The 16,785-nt window shown below is 33.4% G+C and overlaps 1 protein-coding gene and 1 pseudogene across 1 annotated transcript; both read right to left on the reverse strand.

The window, feature by feature from the left end:
* Window positions 1–2,395: 2,395 nt before the first annotated feature.
* On the reverse strand, window positions 2,396–6,661 carry LOC131619396 (helicase SEN1-like; annotated as a pseudogene).
* Window positions 6,662–9,219: 2,558 nt separating this feature from the next.
* LOC131617530 (uncharacterized) lies at window positions 9,220–9,944 on the reverse strand. Its single transcript, XM_058888807.1, has 3 exons — window positions 9,780–9,944; window positions 9,587–9,688; window positions 9,220–9,434 (listed from the first exon to the last, which is right to left on the reverse strand). The coding sequence occupies exons 1-3, from the start codon at window positions 9,927–9,929 to the stop codon at window positions 9,390–9,392; spliced, it is 297 nt and encodes a 98-aa protein (XP_058744790.1). The 5' UTR covers window positions 9,930–9,944; the 3' UTR covers window positions 9,220–9,389.
* Window positions 9,945–16,785: the final 6,841 nt, after the last annotated feature.

Below are 16,785 nucleotides of genomic sequence, written 5' to 3' on the forward strand. Positions count from 1 at the left end.
TCTTCTCTCGTTTGATATTAGGATATACTTTGTATATAATCTCGAGAGTATTTCATATTTCTTTGGCAGCATCACAGTGATGAACATGGTAAATTTTGGTATCATCTAAAATTCATACAAATGATAATGGTTCTTATATGATGACTAAAGCATTACTAAGAGGGAAGTTTGAAGTTTGTTTTGATATCGTCGATTTGGCGATTTCCTCCACATAGTTGTGAGGGGGAGATTTGTTGGGTTTGGACTCCCTTCCTATGTGGAGAAATGGCCAAATATGAAAAACTCATTTGTCTCATTTATTTAAGCGAAGAGTGTCAATTTAGGTTTGAGAGAGAATAAGGGTTCAAAATAGAGAAAAGAGGAGAGAAACCTATTTTTATTTTTGTACAACCTGTCTCACTAAATAGACGATCCTCGATTCATTAATCGTTGGATCGAGCACAAATTTGGAAGAAAGGTTTGCAACACCTGTATCTAACTTTTGACCGTTCAGAATTTCAAAACTGAAGCTGCATATTTAGGTAATTTTTCATCTTTTTTATTCTTATTTGTAAGCCTAATTTGCTTTGTGATTTGCGGTTGTTATTAATATTTTGCAAATCAATCACTTTAATTATGGTAGAGTGGTGTTGTGCCTTTTATTTATTTGATTTGCCGTCTTAATTGGTGTACACTAAATTGATTATAGTGGAGTGGTATTGTGCCTTTTATTTTTGTTTGATTTGCCGTCTTATATTTATTATTGATGTTATTTATCGTGTAAAATTTTTATATCTCTACCACTTTTAAGCATGGCCCACATGGTTAAAAATTTGAACTATTTTACTACCATTTTTATAGTAGTCCCACGTGCTTATGCAGACAAATGACCAAACACAATACATTGCTTTATTCACTCAAGATTTCATGTTCAGATGTGGGACTTTGTTCAGTTTTAAAACCTCATATCACTATCATTCTTGCTAAATTTTTAGGAGAACTCAACTGAGTTTTATTTTGTTCATCATTTATTTTATTCACATAATAATTTTTTTAATTACAATATACAGATTATTATATTCGAATCGTATTACAAATTCTTATAACGTACCTCGAACCCATATAACGTACCACGAACCCAAATCACATACTGATTATGTATACTCCTCGCGTACCAAATTTTTTAAGAGTTGCGTACTGCGTACCCGAATTCGTACCAAGTACCGGAGCGAATTGCGAATTGTGTGACTATGCCCAGTACTACCGAGATCTAGTTCAGACTTAAATTCCAGACTATTGCATTATGTCCCAAAATAGCAGATAATACTTCCATAAGCAAAGCCTAAAACCTATAAGAACTCCTTAATTGGCAACATTACAAAAACAAATCAAAACACACACCAATCCCCTAAAGAATATTGGGATTAGTCGGCTGAGAGACAAAATAAATCTCACTTCATAGATGAAACCATTCTCCAGACTCCCACCATTGTACACACCAAAACAAGAGCCGCATACCAGCCTGCTTGAGCCTCTATACCACAGAAACATAACCCATATCATAGTATTCATATGCAGATACGCACACACAGGTGGTGCTGGAATCATTGCTACAGAGCTCAATAACATAACCAATGCTGATATGCAGCCAGCTTCGCATGAATTCCAAAGCTTACTTGATTCAGAAGAAACGAACCACAAATTCTTCCACTCTACACCCGCCCCGCAAAAGTGAAATGAACCAACCACAAGACAGCAACCATGCATCTTGAACAACTATGGACTCCTTCACACCCTTGCACCGAGCAACATTTCCAGTGCAAATCGACAGTCCCCAATTATGCATCAGACTTTTAAGAGTATACCAAATATATATTATGCATGTAGTAACAACATTCATAGGTTTAACATCCATGCATACCAAGGCATTCACATGGATTCAGACACCATTGAGATAAAATATAATTCAGATTATTAGTTTTGATATTCAACCACTTCCATGAAGTCACCTTCACTTCTTCAAGCTTTTTATCCAAACATATTTCGTTACTATGAAATGGCTCTCCATTTCTTGCCTTCCAAATGTTCCAGATGTGAGCAAACCATACCACGGCTACGCATTGAGAATATATTTTGCCACTGCTGATCAGCTCCATGAACTGATCAAAGTGCAGCGAACTGTATTTATGTAATTTTAAAGAGTGTTTGGTTTTATATTAAGATTTGATTAACTCTAAAAAATATATGCAATGGTGTTCAAGATTTGTATTAAACTATTACCTATAATGAAAACACGTGCAGACTAGTAATCAACAACGTTACGTAGGTTTTTAACCAAATTAATAAGTCAAATAAACCACAAATATGATCACAAGAACAAATAATTCAGCATTACACAGGTGGTTCCAAACACCTTGATTTTTATGACATTCCACCTAAACTTAGTTTCTGAAATGGTGACGCAGATTCTTCAAGTAGTTCAACCTCAAACAAGGCATCCTCAATAGCTTGACCCAATTTCTTGTCCTCATCCGCATTATGGAAACAATCTCTTATTTTAGCATCAATAACTACTTTTCTCCAAATAGAGTAACTGTCAATTAAAGTATTTGCATTCCCTAATATCCAAAGACAATGCCTAGCCCTAGTGATTGCCACGTTAACTCTTTGTTCATTGGAAAGAAACCCAACTTTTCTACTCTCATTTGATCTCACAGTTGATAATATTATAATATCTTCCTCACCACCTTGAAAACCATCAACAGAACCAACATTAACTGAGAAGTCGGTATCAGAAACCGCTAGGCACTGTTTAACTTTCTCCTGGATTTCATAAACTTGCGCATTATATGGAGATATTATTCCTATACTAACTTTCTTCTTTGTTCTCATGAACTCTGCAAGAAAACAAATGGTTATAAGTATGAATGCATATTTCATATTAAATTAGAGTCAATAACAGCAACCTCATAGTACAAGAATAAGAAACTAACGTTGTTTAAGACTTTCAAGTATCTTTGAAATGACGGCAACCTCAACCATGTTCTTTGGACTGTGTCCACGACCAAATTGCTCTTTACCCTTAGCTATGTTAATAAAAGAATAAGGACCATACATTTCTCCTTCAAGGAAACGCTTGTTATATCTTTCTTCCCTTACAACGAGGGCATCAGAAAGTTTTCCATCATAGAACTCTTTGCATGGAAATAAGCTAATTGAGGGATGCATTCTATACTGAATATTAAGCATATGCCTCTTGTAGCCTAAATTAACCAGCCTCTCGAACATACTTCGTCCAAACTCACACTTGTCAGCAATCTACAAATATTTTAATTTCAAATACATCATCCAACAAGTTTCAATTAATGAAAAAACTCCAGAATTCAAACAACAATAATAGGACATTAATTAATTACCTTGCTTTTAACCAGCGCAGGTAGCTGTCTCTCATCGCCTATAAGGATGCAATGGCTAAGACCTGGCAGCTGCAACGGAATTGTTGATTCACATTCTTTTAGCTGAGCTGCTTCATCAATGACTAAAAACTGCACTGGTCTCATCTCTTCTGTGTAAAATTTAATAGAGCTTGATACAGTACACAGAATTAGACTAGCATTCGACAAGCAAAATTTTTCTACTTGATCTTTCACTTTAAATTCAGGAAGTTTAATTGAGTCAGAAAGAAAACTTAGTATGCGAATGCACTCATTTCTTTCCAAGCTTGATGGTCCAAAGCAAGCAGGGATGCTTTCTTCTTCATAATCATTGACAGTTTGCTTAAATTTTGCTTGACTCAAGGAAATTTCTAGTGATTGTAACAAGTCAAGTGCTTTGAGCATTTTGTTCACTGAAATGAAAGATTTTGGCATGTGAGTGCATAAGGTATGTAGCAAGAACTTGAGCTTCTCTCTTAATTCTCCAAATCTGCGCTTTACAAATTGCTCCATAGTCATTTTACTTTGGTATAGCTCTAAAATGTCTTTCCTTGCCCTCTTCACATAATCCTCAAACGTCACAGAATCATCATATTTGTTTCCACCTTTTTCTTGCTTGTATGCACTATATGTAGATCCTAAAATATTATACGTTTCAAAATCATCAAAGGACTTATAACCCATCTTTGAGAAAATTTGACCTCTAGGGTCCTCAAAGAGCTGCATTAAGTTTGTGTATAAGCTATGCATGATGAACTTGAGGCCGTTCATTCTCAATTTCTCTATTTTCTGTTTCACAAATTGCTCAGTTATCAACATACATTCCTTTTTATTACGCTCATCTAGTTGGTATAGCTTTGTGATGTCTCCCCATGCCTGTTGAACAAATACCTCAAACTTCAAAACTAGACCTTGCTTCTTGCATGTATGATATGCATATGCTAAAATACTATCTTTTTCCATAACAAAATCCTTTTGGGACATCTCCAAAAAATACTGCTCTTTAGGGTCCCTAAGCAACTTGATCATTGATTCAAAGTTATGGTTCCATTCAGCATAGCACTGCATAAGATTTTTTACGCGATAATCCAGAAAGATATCTTCAAGACCCGGATAGCATTCTAATTTCATTCTCTTACTATTTCCAAATAGAACAATGTCACCCAAACCATATGAATCATGCCCCAGAGAATTCGTAACTAGACTATGCAACCTTGTTGCCACTTGCAACACTGCAGTATTAGTCGGAGCACAAGTCAGTGTTCTGGTTTTTAACTTGAGTAGAGAAAATAACAGGCATGCAACTGTTTTTGTTTTTCCTGTCCCTGGAGGTCCCCAAATAAGCTTTGTATTTGCATGTGAACAATTTATCATACTAACACAGCTTGAAACAGCTTCTTCTTGTGATGCATTCAGATTCTGAGAACAAATTATGTCTTCTATAATAAAAGAAGCTTGGTTGTTTGATCTAGACATGCAAATTTTGCAATTCTCTCCACTCTGAAATACAAAAACCATTGTATTGGTTACATCCAACATTTAGCTTCACAAAATAGGAACTGAATAACACAATAATATTCATAGAACAAGTGAAACTTTTAAAGCACTGATTTTGTGAGTGTTTCATAAAACAATTCAACAAGTACATTTGCAAAATAACAAAATACTCATCAGAAAGAATGATATATTAGTAATTCTTACATTGAGACCGGGTTGCAATACTTTTTGAATAATGTTGAGGTGATCGCCCTTTGACTGTGAGCTCAAGGCTTTCCAGATACGAACATTGGTTGTCATATTCATAAGGTAAACAGCATACATTTTCTGTGTCTTGTTTTTTCTGAAGTCAAATTCAGTCATACATTTGGATGACATAACTGAAATTTTATTAGAAGATTGATTTTTCCCCCAATTAACATAAGCAATATGGTATGGACTTTTGAGTGTGTTCAAGTCATTTAAGCTTTTAGGCCTAATGTGTGTAATAGCAATAAGATCTCCTGATCCAGGTTCATATTTTCCACCATTTTCAACTCTATCAAACGGATTTGTGTTCTTCAACAGTAAGATAAGATTGAATGGTGTCGATTGCTTTTGAGCTTTGGGTTTGCCTTCTTGAATGTTAATGATTTCACAAAAAGGAGCTCGAGACACACCGTGTAAGCTTGAAGATAAATCAGAGTGTGTTTCCTCAACCAACAAAGTAATAAAAGAGCTCTTGTAATCTATTGCCGAGTTAAACGTTTCTGGAATCTTTTGAACCTGAAAGAGAACAATTTCAAGTTTCAACAGTGAATAATCTCTGTCATTGCAAATGTTAAATAAAAGTGGTGTAAAAAGAAACCTTGTCTTTGTAAAGATTTTCGTTGAGAACATCCTGAAAGGTCCATGAGAGTACAACATCTAAAAGCCTGCCATCTTCAATTGCATTAGCATTCTTCTTCATCCTTTGATCTTTCTCAACTCTAAAGCAATCAATAAGAAAGAAGAATCTAGTGTCAAAGCACCTATATGAAAATACACCAACGATCTAGAGAATGGAACCACCTAAGAAACTAAACAGTTAAAGTACTATATGAATATCTTTTGCTCAACTACCTAAGAAACTAAACAGTCAAATCATATGAACACTAGTTGTAGTGTTTAATTAATGAAATTTATATTAATTATGGGAATACCAGTATTTTATATTAGTAACTGCGCATTAGGATAGTTTCATAGGAAATGACAAGATGAATCGTCTTCTCGATTACTAACAACTGCTTTTCATGCATGAACTAAATTATGGCGTTTAAGATATAAAAGAAGATAATAATTATTTTACTTCTTTATAAGTCTCACAGTTAACCTTTTGTATCACACACATGGTTTTAAATTGCGGTCCGCAACCGCAATTGCACCCGCAATATTGCGGATGCGGTTGCCTCCGCAACCGCATCGGACCGCAATTGCGGTGTGATTTTAAAAATACGTCACCGGCTTTATTATGAACCACATCAAACAATTTCAATCATGCATCTTCAAATATTTTCATCAAAAATCAAAATATTAGAATTCTAAACCTCAATTTACTTCTTATGTAATGAAAAAACGGAAGATTAAGTGTTTTTCAATATTGTATTTCAAACACTTCCTTATAAATATTCACACCGCAACAGCCGCAATGCGCATCGCAACAACCGCAATGGCCGCAATCGCAACACCCGCAGCCGCAACCGCATCCGCAGCCGCAACCGCAATTTACACATGATAAAAAAAATTGTTCGAGAAATAAAGTTATTAATATTTTTTTATGAAAAAGAGAGATGATCATTTTTTAAATTATTTTGAGCAAAATATTTATATATTTATCATCATCTTAAACATAAAGCAAAATATATTAAAGGTTAATAGTCATTTGTCCCCTGCAATAGTAGCGATATTCGGTTTACCCCCCTTTTAAAAAAAAATTGTTTTACCCCTGTAATATTTGGGTACCCCTAAACGTGTAAAAACCAGGGAGTCAAATCAAAAAAATATATTTTACAGGGGATAATTTTCCCTCTTAGGGGGCAAAAGACTTACAATTTTAATATTATAGGGGATAAAACAAAATTTTTTTTTAAAAGGGGGTAAACCGAATATTGCTACTATTGCAGGGGGCAAATGACTATTAACCCTATATTAAATTGAGATTTATTTCAAATTAATTTTTTAGTAAATAGATCAATTATAGTTAAATAGTTTCATTATTATCTCTATTTTTTTAAATGAATACGAATTTAAGAAAAATCCATGAATATAGAGCGGATAAATATATCATATTTATTCAAGGATATGGGACGAATAATTTAATGAATATTCACGGATAAAATACATGGAAATTTAAATATATGGTTATTAATGAATATGAATGTGGATTTAATGATACTTATATATATTCCTATTCATTAATAAATTATAAAAATTATTTAAATATCATTAATTTATTACACTTGTTTTTTCATTTTCTTAAATAAATAGTCTTCTTATATATATATTTTTTAAAGTTCTTTGAATTTTTTTTCACATTCCATTCAAATTACATTTAACCACTAGTAAGAGACTCGTGCTGCCGCACGGGTATTCGAATATTTCATGTAGTATATTTTGAATAATATGAATAATATGCGTAAATGCAAAAAAAATGTATGATCCATGATAATTAGGATACAGGACACAACAACATTAAGATTATTAAGATAATGACCCGTGAGATAAATCAAAATAAGAATGTTGTCTCTTAAATTAAGATAATGATTGATTAAATTAAAATATACATTGTAGTGATAGTGTCCCGTGAAATAAATAAATTATTAATTTTATTAAAATTTAAATGCTAATTGAAAAATCGCATTAATATATGTGTGTTTAGTATTTTTTTTATATGTGTTTTGAATTTGAATTAAATTATGTTATTTTGAGAGGTAACCATTAGACGTGTTCAGTATACACATACTGCAGGACAAAACATAATCTTAGTTTATGATACTTACAAAGTTTAAACCATAAATGACATACACATTTACATGTACATGCACAAAGATCTAGATGTTTAAACTATAAAAGACACAACATTTATATATGGTTTCAAAACACCTTTGAAGTAGTAAAATGGAGAAAATATGTAAATCCAAGAATACAAATGAATGGAATCAAAGTTACAACAAAGTAATGTTTTAGCCAAATAGTAACATAGATAAGTGTATGACTTTTATGCATTCTGCGGAAGTGACAGGGTATGGTTTCCAAGCATATATGAAGAGTAATGTCTTAACCAAATACATAGACAAATATATAGATGTTTAAACCAGAAAATACCTACACACATTTTTCATATATACATACATACACAAATACATGTAATATATTGAATGTTAACATGTAATATATTGAATGTTAACATGTGTAATCTACATCAAATATAAGGCATTTCCTTCAATTTGTAGAGTGAATTGTTCTCAGCATGAATCTTGTAATCAAGCACCACGGGAGTCAAAATCTGAGCATTTCCAATCAAATCATTTCTAACAATCACAATTGTTACACCAGGGACCTACATTCTTCTAAGCACCAGCATATATCAAACCAAACTTTGAAACATCAACAGGCTTAGAACAAAATACCAAATGACTGTCATCCATTTCTGAATTCTCTAAGAATCAGCCGTGTTGAAAAAAAGATCAAAAAATATTTCAATTTATAATACTAACAGATGCAATAGCATAATGGTGTAGTTTGGATAAATATTGATAGTTGTATATTATGAACATAACCAATGGAGAACTTGTTTAATAAAAGATAAAGATAATAGATGTAAAAACGCTATCACAATACCAAAAAGTAGATGTGATAACAATACCAGGTAACAATTTGATAATGACCCGTAAGAATTTTGTCATAGTAAATTCATAACCCTATCACACACAATGAAATTTGTTTACCTAAACATTAAATAAAACATAAGACATAAGACAAATAGTTCATTCTTCAAACCTGGCCAAAAGTCATTGAGATAAATATGCCATCTTTTTTCAAAACCCTGTGAACAGCTTTCAACGTGGACATCACCTTGGACTTAGTTTCCGATATATTTTCAATAGTGCGAAACAGATTGCATATACATGTAAACCAACACTCTTTATGAAACAAACTGAATATTATGATAATTAATAGTCACATTATTGGTTTGAAATTAGTGTAGTCAACCTATAAAAACATGAAGAAAAAAATATGAGTTAGATTGAATATATTTAGGCATTCACATTTCTTTTGTAAAATCAATCATGTTACATATGTAGCATTAACGGGTAATAAGGAAAAATGAGTAGTGAAAATTGTATGGTTTGGTTTGTTAAGAAAAAAACCTTATCGGTAAACCTTTAACAGATATATTCACAAAGAATGTGAGAAAGAATCTGCATTTCTTAGTATGTATCCATGCACCTTTTGGACTGTCTACTTCACAAAAAGGTGAATAATTGCTCCAAAGTAGTCTTGCAGCTGAGAAAATGAAGTAGATGTTTACATACTATAATATTATATAAGAATTTATCAACCAAATGGAAGTAATAAAAGGAATCAATGCATCAGGTATTTCTCGATAAATATATGTTTAGTGTTTAGTGAGTGCAAGCAATAATGCCAAACTTCACCTGAGTCATAATACTTTTTCCGGTTTGACCTTCAATAACTAAACCCACCGTGAGGCCAATCATTGCCCAAGCTCCGTTAATTGCCTCAATTTGGCGTCTTTTCTACAATCACAATATAAAGTTGGTTAAATATATAGTTGAGCTGAGGAAAATGGTTTCATTAGTGTTATAGTAATTTCCTACTCTATTTCACCTTGAGTTTTTCTTTTGCTTTAATTCTTTCCATTTGTTTGGCCGCTAATCGCTTGGCTTCCACAGGATCAACCATGATTACATCCTTTTTTGAACCATCCTTTCCTGAAGATACCTGTATAATTATTAATAAAAAAGATGTAGAACTCATTTAACATAAATAAAAAGAGAAGGGACAGTTTTATATCACAGGGGAATGAAGAATTCTTTATTGTATACCCAAGAAAACTTGCATTTGACATATTAACATGAGTATAATATCCAAAAGAAGTAAGGTTTCAGCAAGAAAAAGCTGTAACTTATATAAATATCAGTTCATTGCATCAAGTAAAAAAAATCTATCATTACATTAGAGTCTAATAGTAATCATCTTGGGTATAGATATAAGCATATGCTACAGACTCACATTATTAATTGAACTGTGTATTGTTAGTCTTTTGAAAACAAATAGAAATCCAAACATAAATGACATTTGCTACAGACTCACCAATGTATCCCAAATATGCAGGTGATAATGTGGTACAGTATTAATGCAATTTCCCAAGAACAAAATCTCAAACACAAACCTAAACTAATATATAGATAAACAAAAACTATTATGGTTTTGTGATGACAAACCCTAAAATTATAAATCAGAAGAAATCTAAAATCGAAAAATCAAAACTCAATATTTTTCAATATTAATGCACCCTAAAATTTAAAGGATATGAGATGACATTTATACCTGATGTAATCTTTTTGTTACAGCAAGATCTGAGCATGGATGAAGACCATTAATATACTCTGCATCACACAAAATAAAAATGAAACAAAAAATATGCAAAATAAAAAAACGAAATCACGCTGTTACAAACGATGATATAAATATACCGTGTTCATTTTGCATCGGTTGTCCACGGCGAAGTTCTTCGAAACAAAACTCCAAGCGGTACATTAGGAAGGTCGTGAGATGAGAAGTAAGAAAATGGTTATGGTTTTTTCAGAAGTGGTGATGACTGTAGAAATGGTGGAGAAAGGGGGTGACGGCGGTGTTAGGGTTTGTTGAAAAAGAGAGGAGAGAAAACGGGAGAAAGAGAGAGAAGTGAGGGAAGGGATATGATGGTGAGAAAACAAAGGAGTAGTGGAAAGTGTGCCAACGAAAACTAGTAGGATAAGTACAAAAGTAAGGTTTCTATCCAATGAGAACTCACCAATTGGCACTTTGTATTATTGAATTTGTTAATTACTTTGTAGTCCTTTTGATAGACTAAAGAAATTTTAGTAGAAGGTTAATTTAGTCACTATGCTCAATCTTTTATTATTGGGTAGATAGTAGAGTAGATTTCATATTTTAACTTCTTCAATACTTCATACCTCACTCATCACTCTTCCGCTCTTTCACCATAATTCACAATCACAATATCTTTTATTTGTTTTGGTTAAAAATAAAATATATGAATATTATGTTTGCATGTAATTATGTTTTGGTGAAAAGAAGGAAACTAATGTGTTGCAATTTTGTTTGTTAAATTGAGACCCAATAATATGGATGTTATATGATAATATCTTTTTGTATTTTTAAAAGAAACTGGAAATATTTTTTTCAAAACCTAATTTTAGAAAAAAATATTATTCATGGATATCAAATATCGGATTACCCGCTTAGCGGATACCCGCATAGATATGGCGGATATGTATATCATATTTATTTAACGGGGAGGATATTGATATTGTAGTATCCATTCCCATGAATATCCATAATGGAAATGGGATATCATTTCCATGGATTTCGTAACAGGTTTGCCAAAGACTTCGAAGGTATGCGATTCAATTTGGGTAATTATGGATATGTTGACCAAATCGGCTCATTTTATACCAATGAGCATCAATTATTCTTTGCAGAAGCTGGGTGAATTGTATTTGTATATTGATGAGATTATAAGACTAGATGGTATTCCTCCAAGTATTGTATTATATAGGGATTCGAGATTTACATCGAGGTTCTGGGAAAGTCTGCAAGCTACTTTGGGAACTAAGGTGAAGTTGAGTTCTGCTTATCATCCGCAGACAGACGGTCAAATAGAGAGAACCATCCAGTCATTAGAAGATTTGATAAGGGTCTAAGTGCTATAACAAGGAGGTGCTTGGGATAGCTACTTGTCGTTGATTGAGTTTACCTACAACAATATTTTCCATTCTAGTATTGGAATGACACCGTATGAGACGTTGTATGGCAAAAGGTGTAGAACTCCTTTGTGTTGGCATGAATCATGTGAAAGTGTTGTGCTCAGACCTGAAATTGTTCAGCAAACGACCAAGAAGATCTAGATGATCCAAGAGAAGATGAAAGTGTCGCAGAGTTATCAGAAGAAGAGGAAGACACTTGAGTTTTAGGAGGGAGATCATGTGTTATTGAGAGTTACTCTAGTAACTAGTGTTGGTCGGGCTTTGAAGTCGCGAAAGCTCGCTCCACGTTTCATTGGTCCTTATCAGATTTCCGAGAGAGTAAGAGAAATGGCCTATAAAGTTGATTTACCACCGTCTCTTTCTAATCTTCATTGTGTGTTTCATGTGTCTCAACTTCGGAAGTATGTTCCAAATCCGTCTCATGTGATTCAAATGGATGATGGGCAAGTGAGAGATAACTTGACTGTGGAGGCATCACCATTGTAGATTGATGATCGAAAGGTGAAACAATTGAGAGGTAAAGATATCGTCTTGGTGAAAGTGATTTGGGGAGGACATGGCAGTGGAAGTATGATGTGGGAGCTGGAGAATCGGATGAGAGAGACTTATCCGGAGCTATTTAGTTCAGGTAATTTTCGAGGGCGAAAATTTCTCAAGTGTGGGAGAGTTGTAACACCCCACTAACTTTGTTTAATTTATCTATGATATTATGTGATTTAATTAATTGTTGTGTGGTTGTGTAGAGGGTAAGTACCCTTGATATGGAGGTGCAAAGAGAGAGTTTGAAGTGGTTAGAACTATTTAGAATTTTAGATAGCTAAAAATAATGGTAATTTAGTGGGTTTATTGAATTAAGTTAATTAGTAAATAAGATAAATAGAATAAACTAGAGCTAGTAGAGGAATGAGGGGAATTTTGGTGAATAGGAGAATAAGTGAGGAAATTGTGGAGATAATAAATTAAAAAGAGATTAGGTTGCTAATAAAAAGGAATCAGTATAGAGTATTTGGGATTATAACGTGAAAACATAAGTTTTGGAGTAAGAGGCAAAGGCGTGAAGAACAAGGGCTTAAGGAGGGAATAGGTCCTTGATCGTCATTTTTGCATAATTTTCTAAAAAATACAAGGTAAGGGGGAGAAAGGGATTTCAATATGGGTGTATGGCATGATGGGGTAGAGAAGAAGGTCCTTACTCTTCATAGGGTTATGTACTTATGATGATTGTTGTGTTTCTTATGAGTCAATATTTAAATAATGATTTGTGATGTTCATATGTATGATTGTGTGACTGAAATTATGTTTGATTTACCTTGATTTTATATGTATGAAAATCTGCCATGGATGAGTGTTTGAAGGTTGTGATCTTAAGTGTGTTAAAGGAGATTTAGAGATGATGATTATGATGATATTGTTGTAATGTGTTCTTGATTCATGAACCAATAGAGTAATAAGTGAGTTTATGATGTTATAACAGTAGTAATTTGGATTGATCTGATAGATTTTCGTAAATAAGTTACTGTCATATAAGGTCATGTTTGGAAAAAGATTTCAGAAAAAGTGATTTCATAGCATACATTGAAAACTAAATTTTTTGGAAAAACTGCAGTTGTAAATTGATTGACCATGAACCAATTGATTGGTTCCTTTCAAAATTTTGAAAAACGTAAAATAGCAACTTGGAGCAATCTATTGGTTAAGAGAAGTAATCGATTGGTTGGTTGGGAAATTTGAATTTTTTTGATATAGTAGTGTACACATATCGATTGGCCTCTTGGGTGTAATCGATTGGCTCCATTGTATTTTTGAATAATCACGTAACAATAGGTTTGGACAATCAATTGGTCTGTTGCGATAATAGATTGGTTCGTATGATGTTATAATCATAACTTTTGATTCATAAGTCCAAATGACATTTCGTTTGTGTTGAAAGTATTTTTGGGTAAATATTTTCTGTAATATATCGTATCCACAGGGATTGGTTTAATATCACTGCCGTTCTATAGTTGATTATTTTGAGTGAGAAAAGTTGATTGGATTTGTTTTATGATTCTAATACTATCAAATGTAAACACTAATTTAAATGCAAATAATGAACGTTTGTTAATGATTAAGGAAATATGTTGAGCTTTAGGGTTCATCAACCTATTCCTATACAATTTATCAATTAATTCACAATTGAACAATCATTTGGATTACTATCTTCACTTATCCTCAAATATGATTCCATGTCTGCAAATCAAATTAGATGAACTTTTACCGGTATGAGATTCGATCTCTCCAAATATCAATATCGATAATAGTAATAAGGAACGATAATTATGAAAACTCAATCACAATTCCATCTCTGCAAATTGAGATTGAATCAATATAATAACCTAGGGCAAAAGTTAAAATCCTTTCTTTCGATCAAAGATTCAACAATGGTGTAAATTAAAAACAAGGTTTCTTATTGATAATAAATTCAAACAATTGTTCATAGGAAATAATTAATGGCATTGTGTATTCATAGGTTAACTACTACCTTAAACTCAACACGAGGAATTTAGCTCTCCATAGACACAAGAATTAATAGAGGGATTCATCTTCATCAACGGAATATCTTCGATTGGTAAAGATTTGGCCTTCAATTGTTGTTCTTGACTGCAAACTCAGAATGCTCTCCTAATTTTCGCTCACCAAAGATCCCTTCTTATGAGGCCTAGGGCTTCTATTTATAATAATTTAACTTTGTAACGCAGCCACCGCGCCTCGGCATGCAATGGCGCGGCGCGAACCCAAGGCAGAGAGTTTGGCGCGTCTCACCCATTATTGGCGCGGCTCGCCCTTTAACTCTTCTTTCTTCTTTGTGACTCTTCCTCTCTAGAGCTCCATGCCTGCGTGTTTCTTCGTCTTTGCCTCTTAGCTTCAATATCTGCACAAATAACACCCAAAGTGATGCAAGTTGTTCTAAGATTAGCATCAAACCTCGAAAGTTCAATTCTAACTAAAAAACCCTTAAAAATCATAAGATCTATTCAGTTTTAGCTCAAAAGGTAGTTAATGTAACAAATGAAAATACCATTAATTCACTCCTAACAAACTCTCCCCAACTTAGAGTTTTGTCTGTCCCTAATCAAAATTACTTACCTCAACCAAACATACCAACAATCATGCACAAGTTTTTCAAAAAGGTTTTTCAAGTGGCTCAATTCAGCAACCAAATCGGATACTCCTCGTCTTCTTGCAAACTTAGAACATATACATGAAACAGATTTCTTAATTTTGGACAAATCACATCTCAAGTGACAGCTCCGATGACATCAATTCAAGAACAATTGAGATTTCACAATTAATAATGTAGTTTAGTTCTATAATGTGAATGAGGAAGTGGTTACCTTCATCTTCAGAACCTTTGATAACAATGTAATAAAGTTTAATAACTCGGGTGAATGCAATATAAAGCAAGAGAAACTCATCTGCATCACTTTCTAGATGCATACCTTCATCTTCACCATAACCCTAATTTTCATCAATCAAAATTACAGTAAGATAAAATCATAGCTAACACAATAAGGGTTTTTGCTTTTGAACTTAATCATAGAAAAAAGAACAGAACATGTTTGATAGCATTGGGATGAGAGTGAGTGGTGCTTTGATTAAGACATTCAACACCAATCCAATCTATGAAGCCTAAGAGATCAACCTAATTAAGATATTAGGAACTAGGTTAGAACTTTTGTACCCTAAATTAAATAAGATAAACATCATGGAGATGATAACAGTGAATGGTAGAGTTTGAATCTTACTTGAACCTTGTGAATAGCGGTGGCAGATTCTCCATACATTGCTGCTAATTTGTGTGACCCGGAAAGAGAGAGATAGGAGAAGAAGGGGGAAGAGAATCAATATCAATACTAACAACACCAACCTAATTTGTGTGACTTCAAAGAGAGATCTTCCCCTTTGCGTAGCAATCAAAGGAGGCTAGTATGAAGATCGCTAGCGGATGTTTGATGCTTTCGATTGGAAAGAGGTTTATGATTTTGAAAAGAAAATGAAATTGCGGTAGAATTTGAGAATCTTAGCTGCGTGAATTGAAAGAACATGGCGGCAGGTGGAGAACGGTCGTGAAACTTGGGTGAGGTCAGTTCTTGCAACCGTCGTGTGATATGAAAGTGATATTGTAATATTATTATAATTAATAATTAGTTAGTAATATTGTAATACTATTATTATAATTCATAATTAATTAATTAATTACTATTATTATTATTATTATAATAATTAATTTATAAAAGTGAAAAGGTGGAAAAATTATGAAAGAAAAAAAGTGAGAAAATAAAAGAATAAAAAAAGTAACGATTATATATGATTGGCTAAAGTAGTCGCGACAGTTTGTTCGAACAGTCGCGAGTATGAAAAGAGGGCAGTTCTTTGACAACTGTTGCAATTATGTTACTCAATATGCCTAAAAGTTTGCGACAGTTGGCTCTAACTGTCGTGACAACTATCGCAGTCCAGAAATAAGGACGGTTTTATGAGAACTGTCGCAACTCATGTGTCGTAAAACTACTTTTTTCTTGTAGTGTGGTAAAGATTTGGCCTTCAATTGTTGTTCTTGACTGCAAACTCAGAATGCTCTCCTAATTTTCGCTCACCAAAGATCCCTTCTTATGAGGCCTAGGGCTTCTATTTATAATAATTTAACTTTGTAACGCAGCCACCGCGCCTCGGCATGCAATGGCGCGGCGCGAACCCAAGGCAGAGAGTTTGGCGCGTCTCGCCCATTATTGGCGCGGCTCGCCCTTTAACTCTTCTTTCTTCTTTGTGACTCTTCCTCTCTAGAGCTCCATGCCTGCGTG

The sequence above is a fragment of the Vicia villosa genome, linkage group LG7 (assembly GCF_029867415.1).
Source record: "Vicia villosa cultivar HV-30 ecotype Madison, WI linkage group LG7, Vvil1.0, whole genome shotgun sequence".
Classification (NCBI taxonomy): domain Eukaryota; kingdom Viridiplantae; phylum Streptophyta; class Magnoliopsida; order Fabales; family Fabaceae; genus Vicia; species Vicia villosa.

Excerpts from the sequence above, each read along its gene's own strand:
- LOC131617530 (XM_058888807.1), bottom strand. The coding sequence starts at position 9,929 with ATGAGTTCTACATCTTTTTTATTAATAATTATACAGGTATCTTCAGGA. Across the intron at positions 9,689-9,779 it reads AAGCAAAAGAAAAACTCAAG|AAAAGACGCCAAATTGAGGC; the intron begins GTGAAATAGAGT and ends TTGTGATTGTAG. Across the intron at positions 9,435-9,586 it reads GAAAAAGTATTATGACTCAG|CTGCAAGACTACTTTGGAGC; the intron begins GTGAAGTTTGGC and ends TCATTTTCTCAG.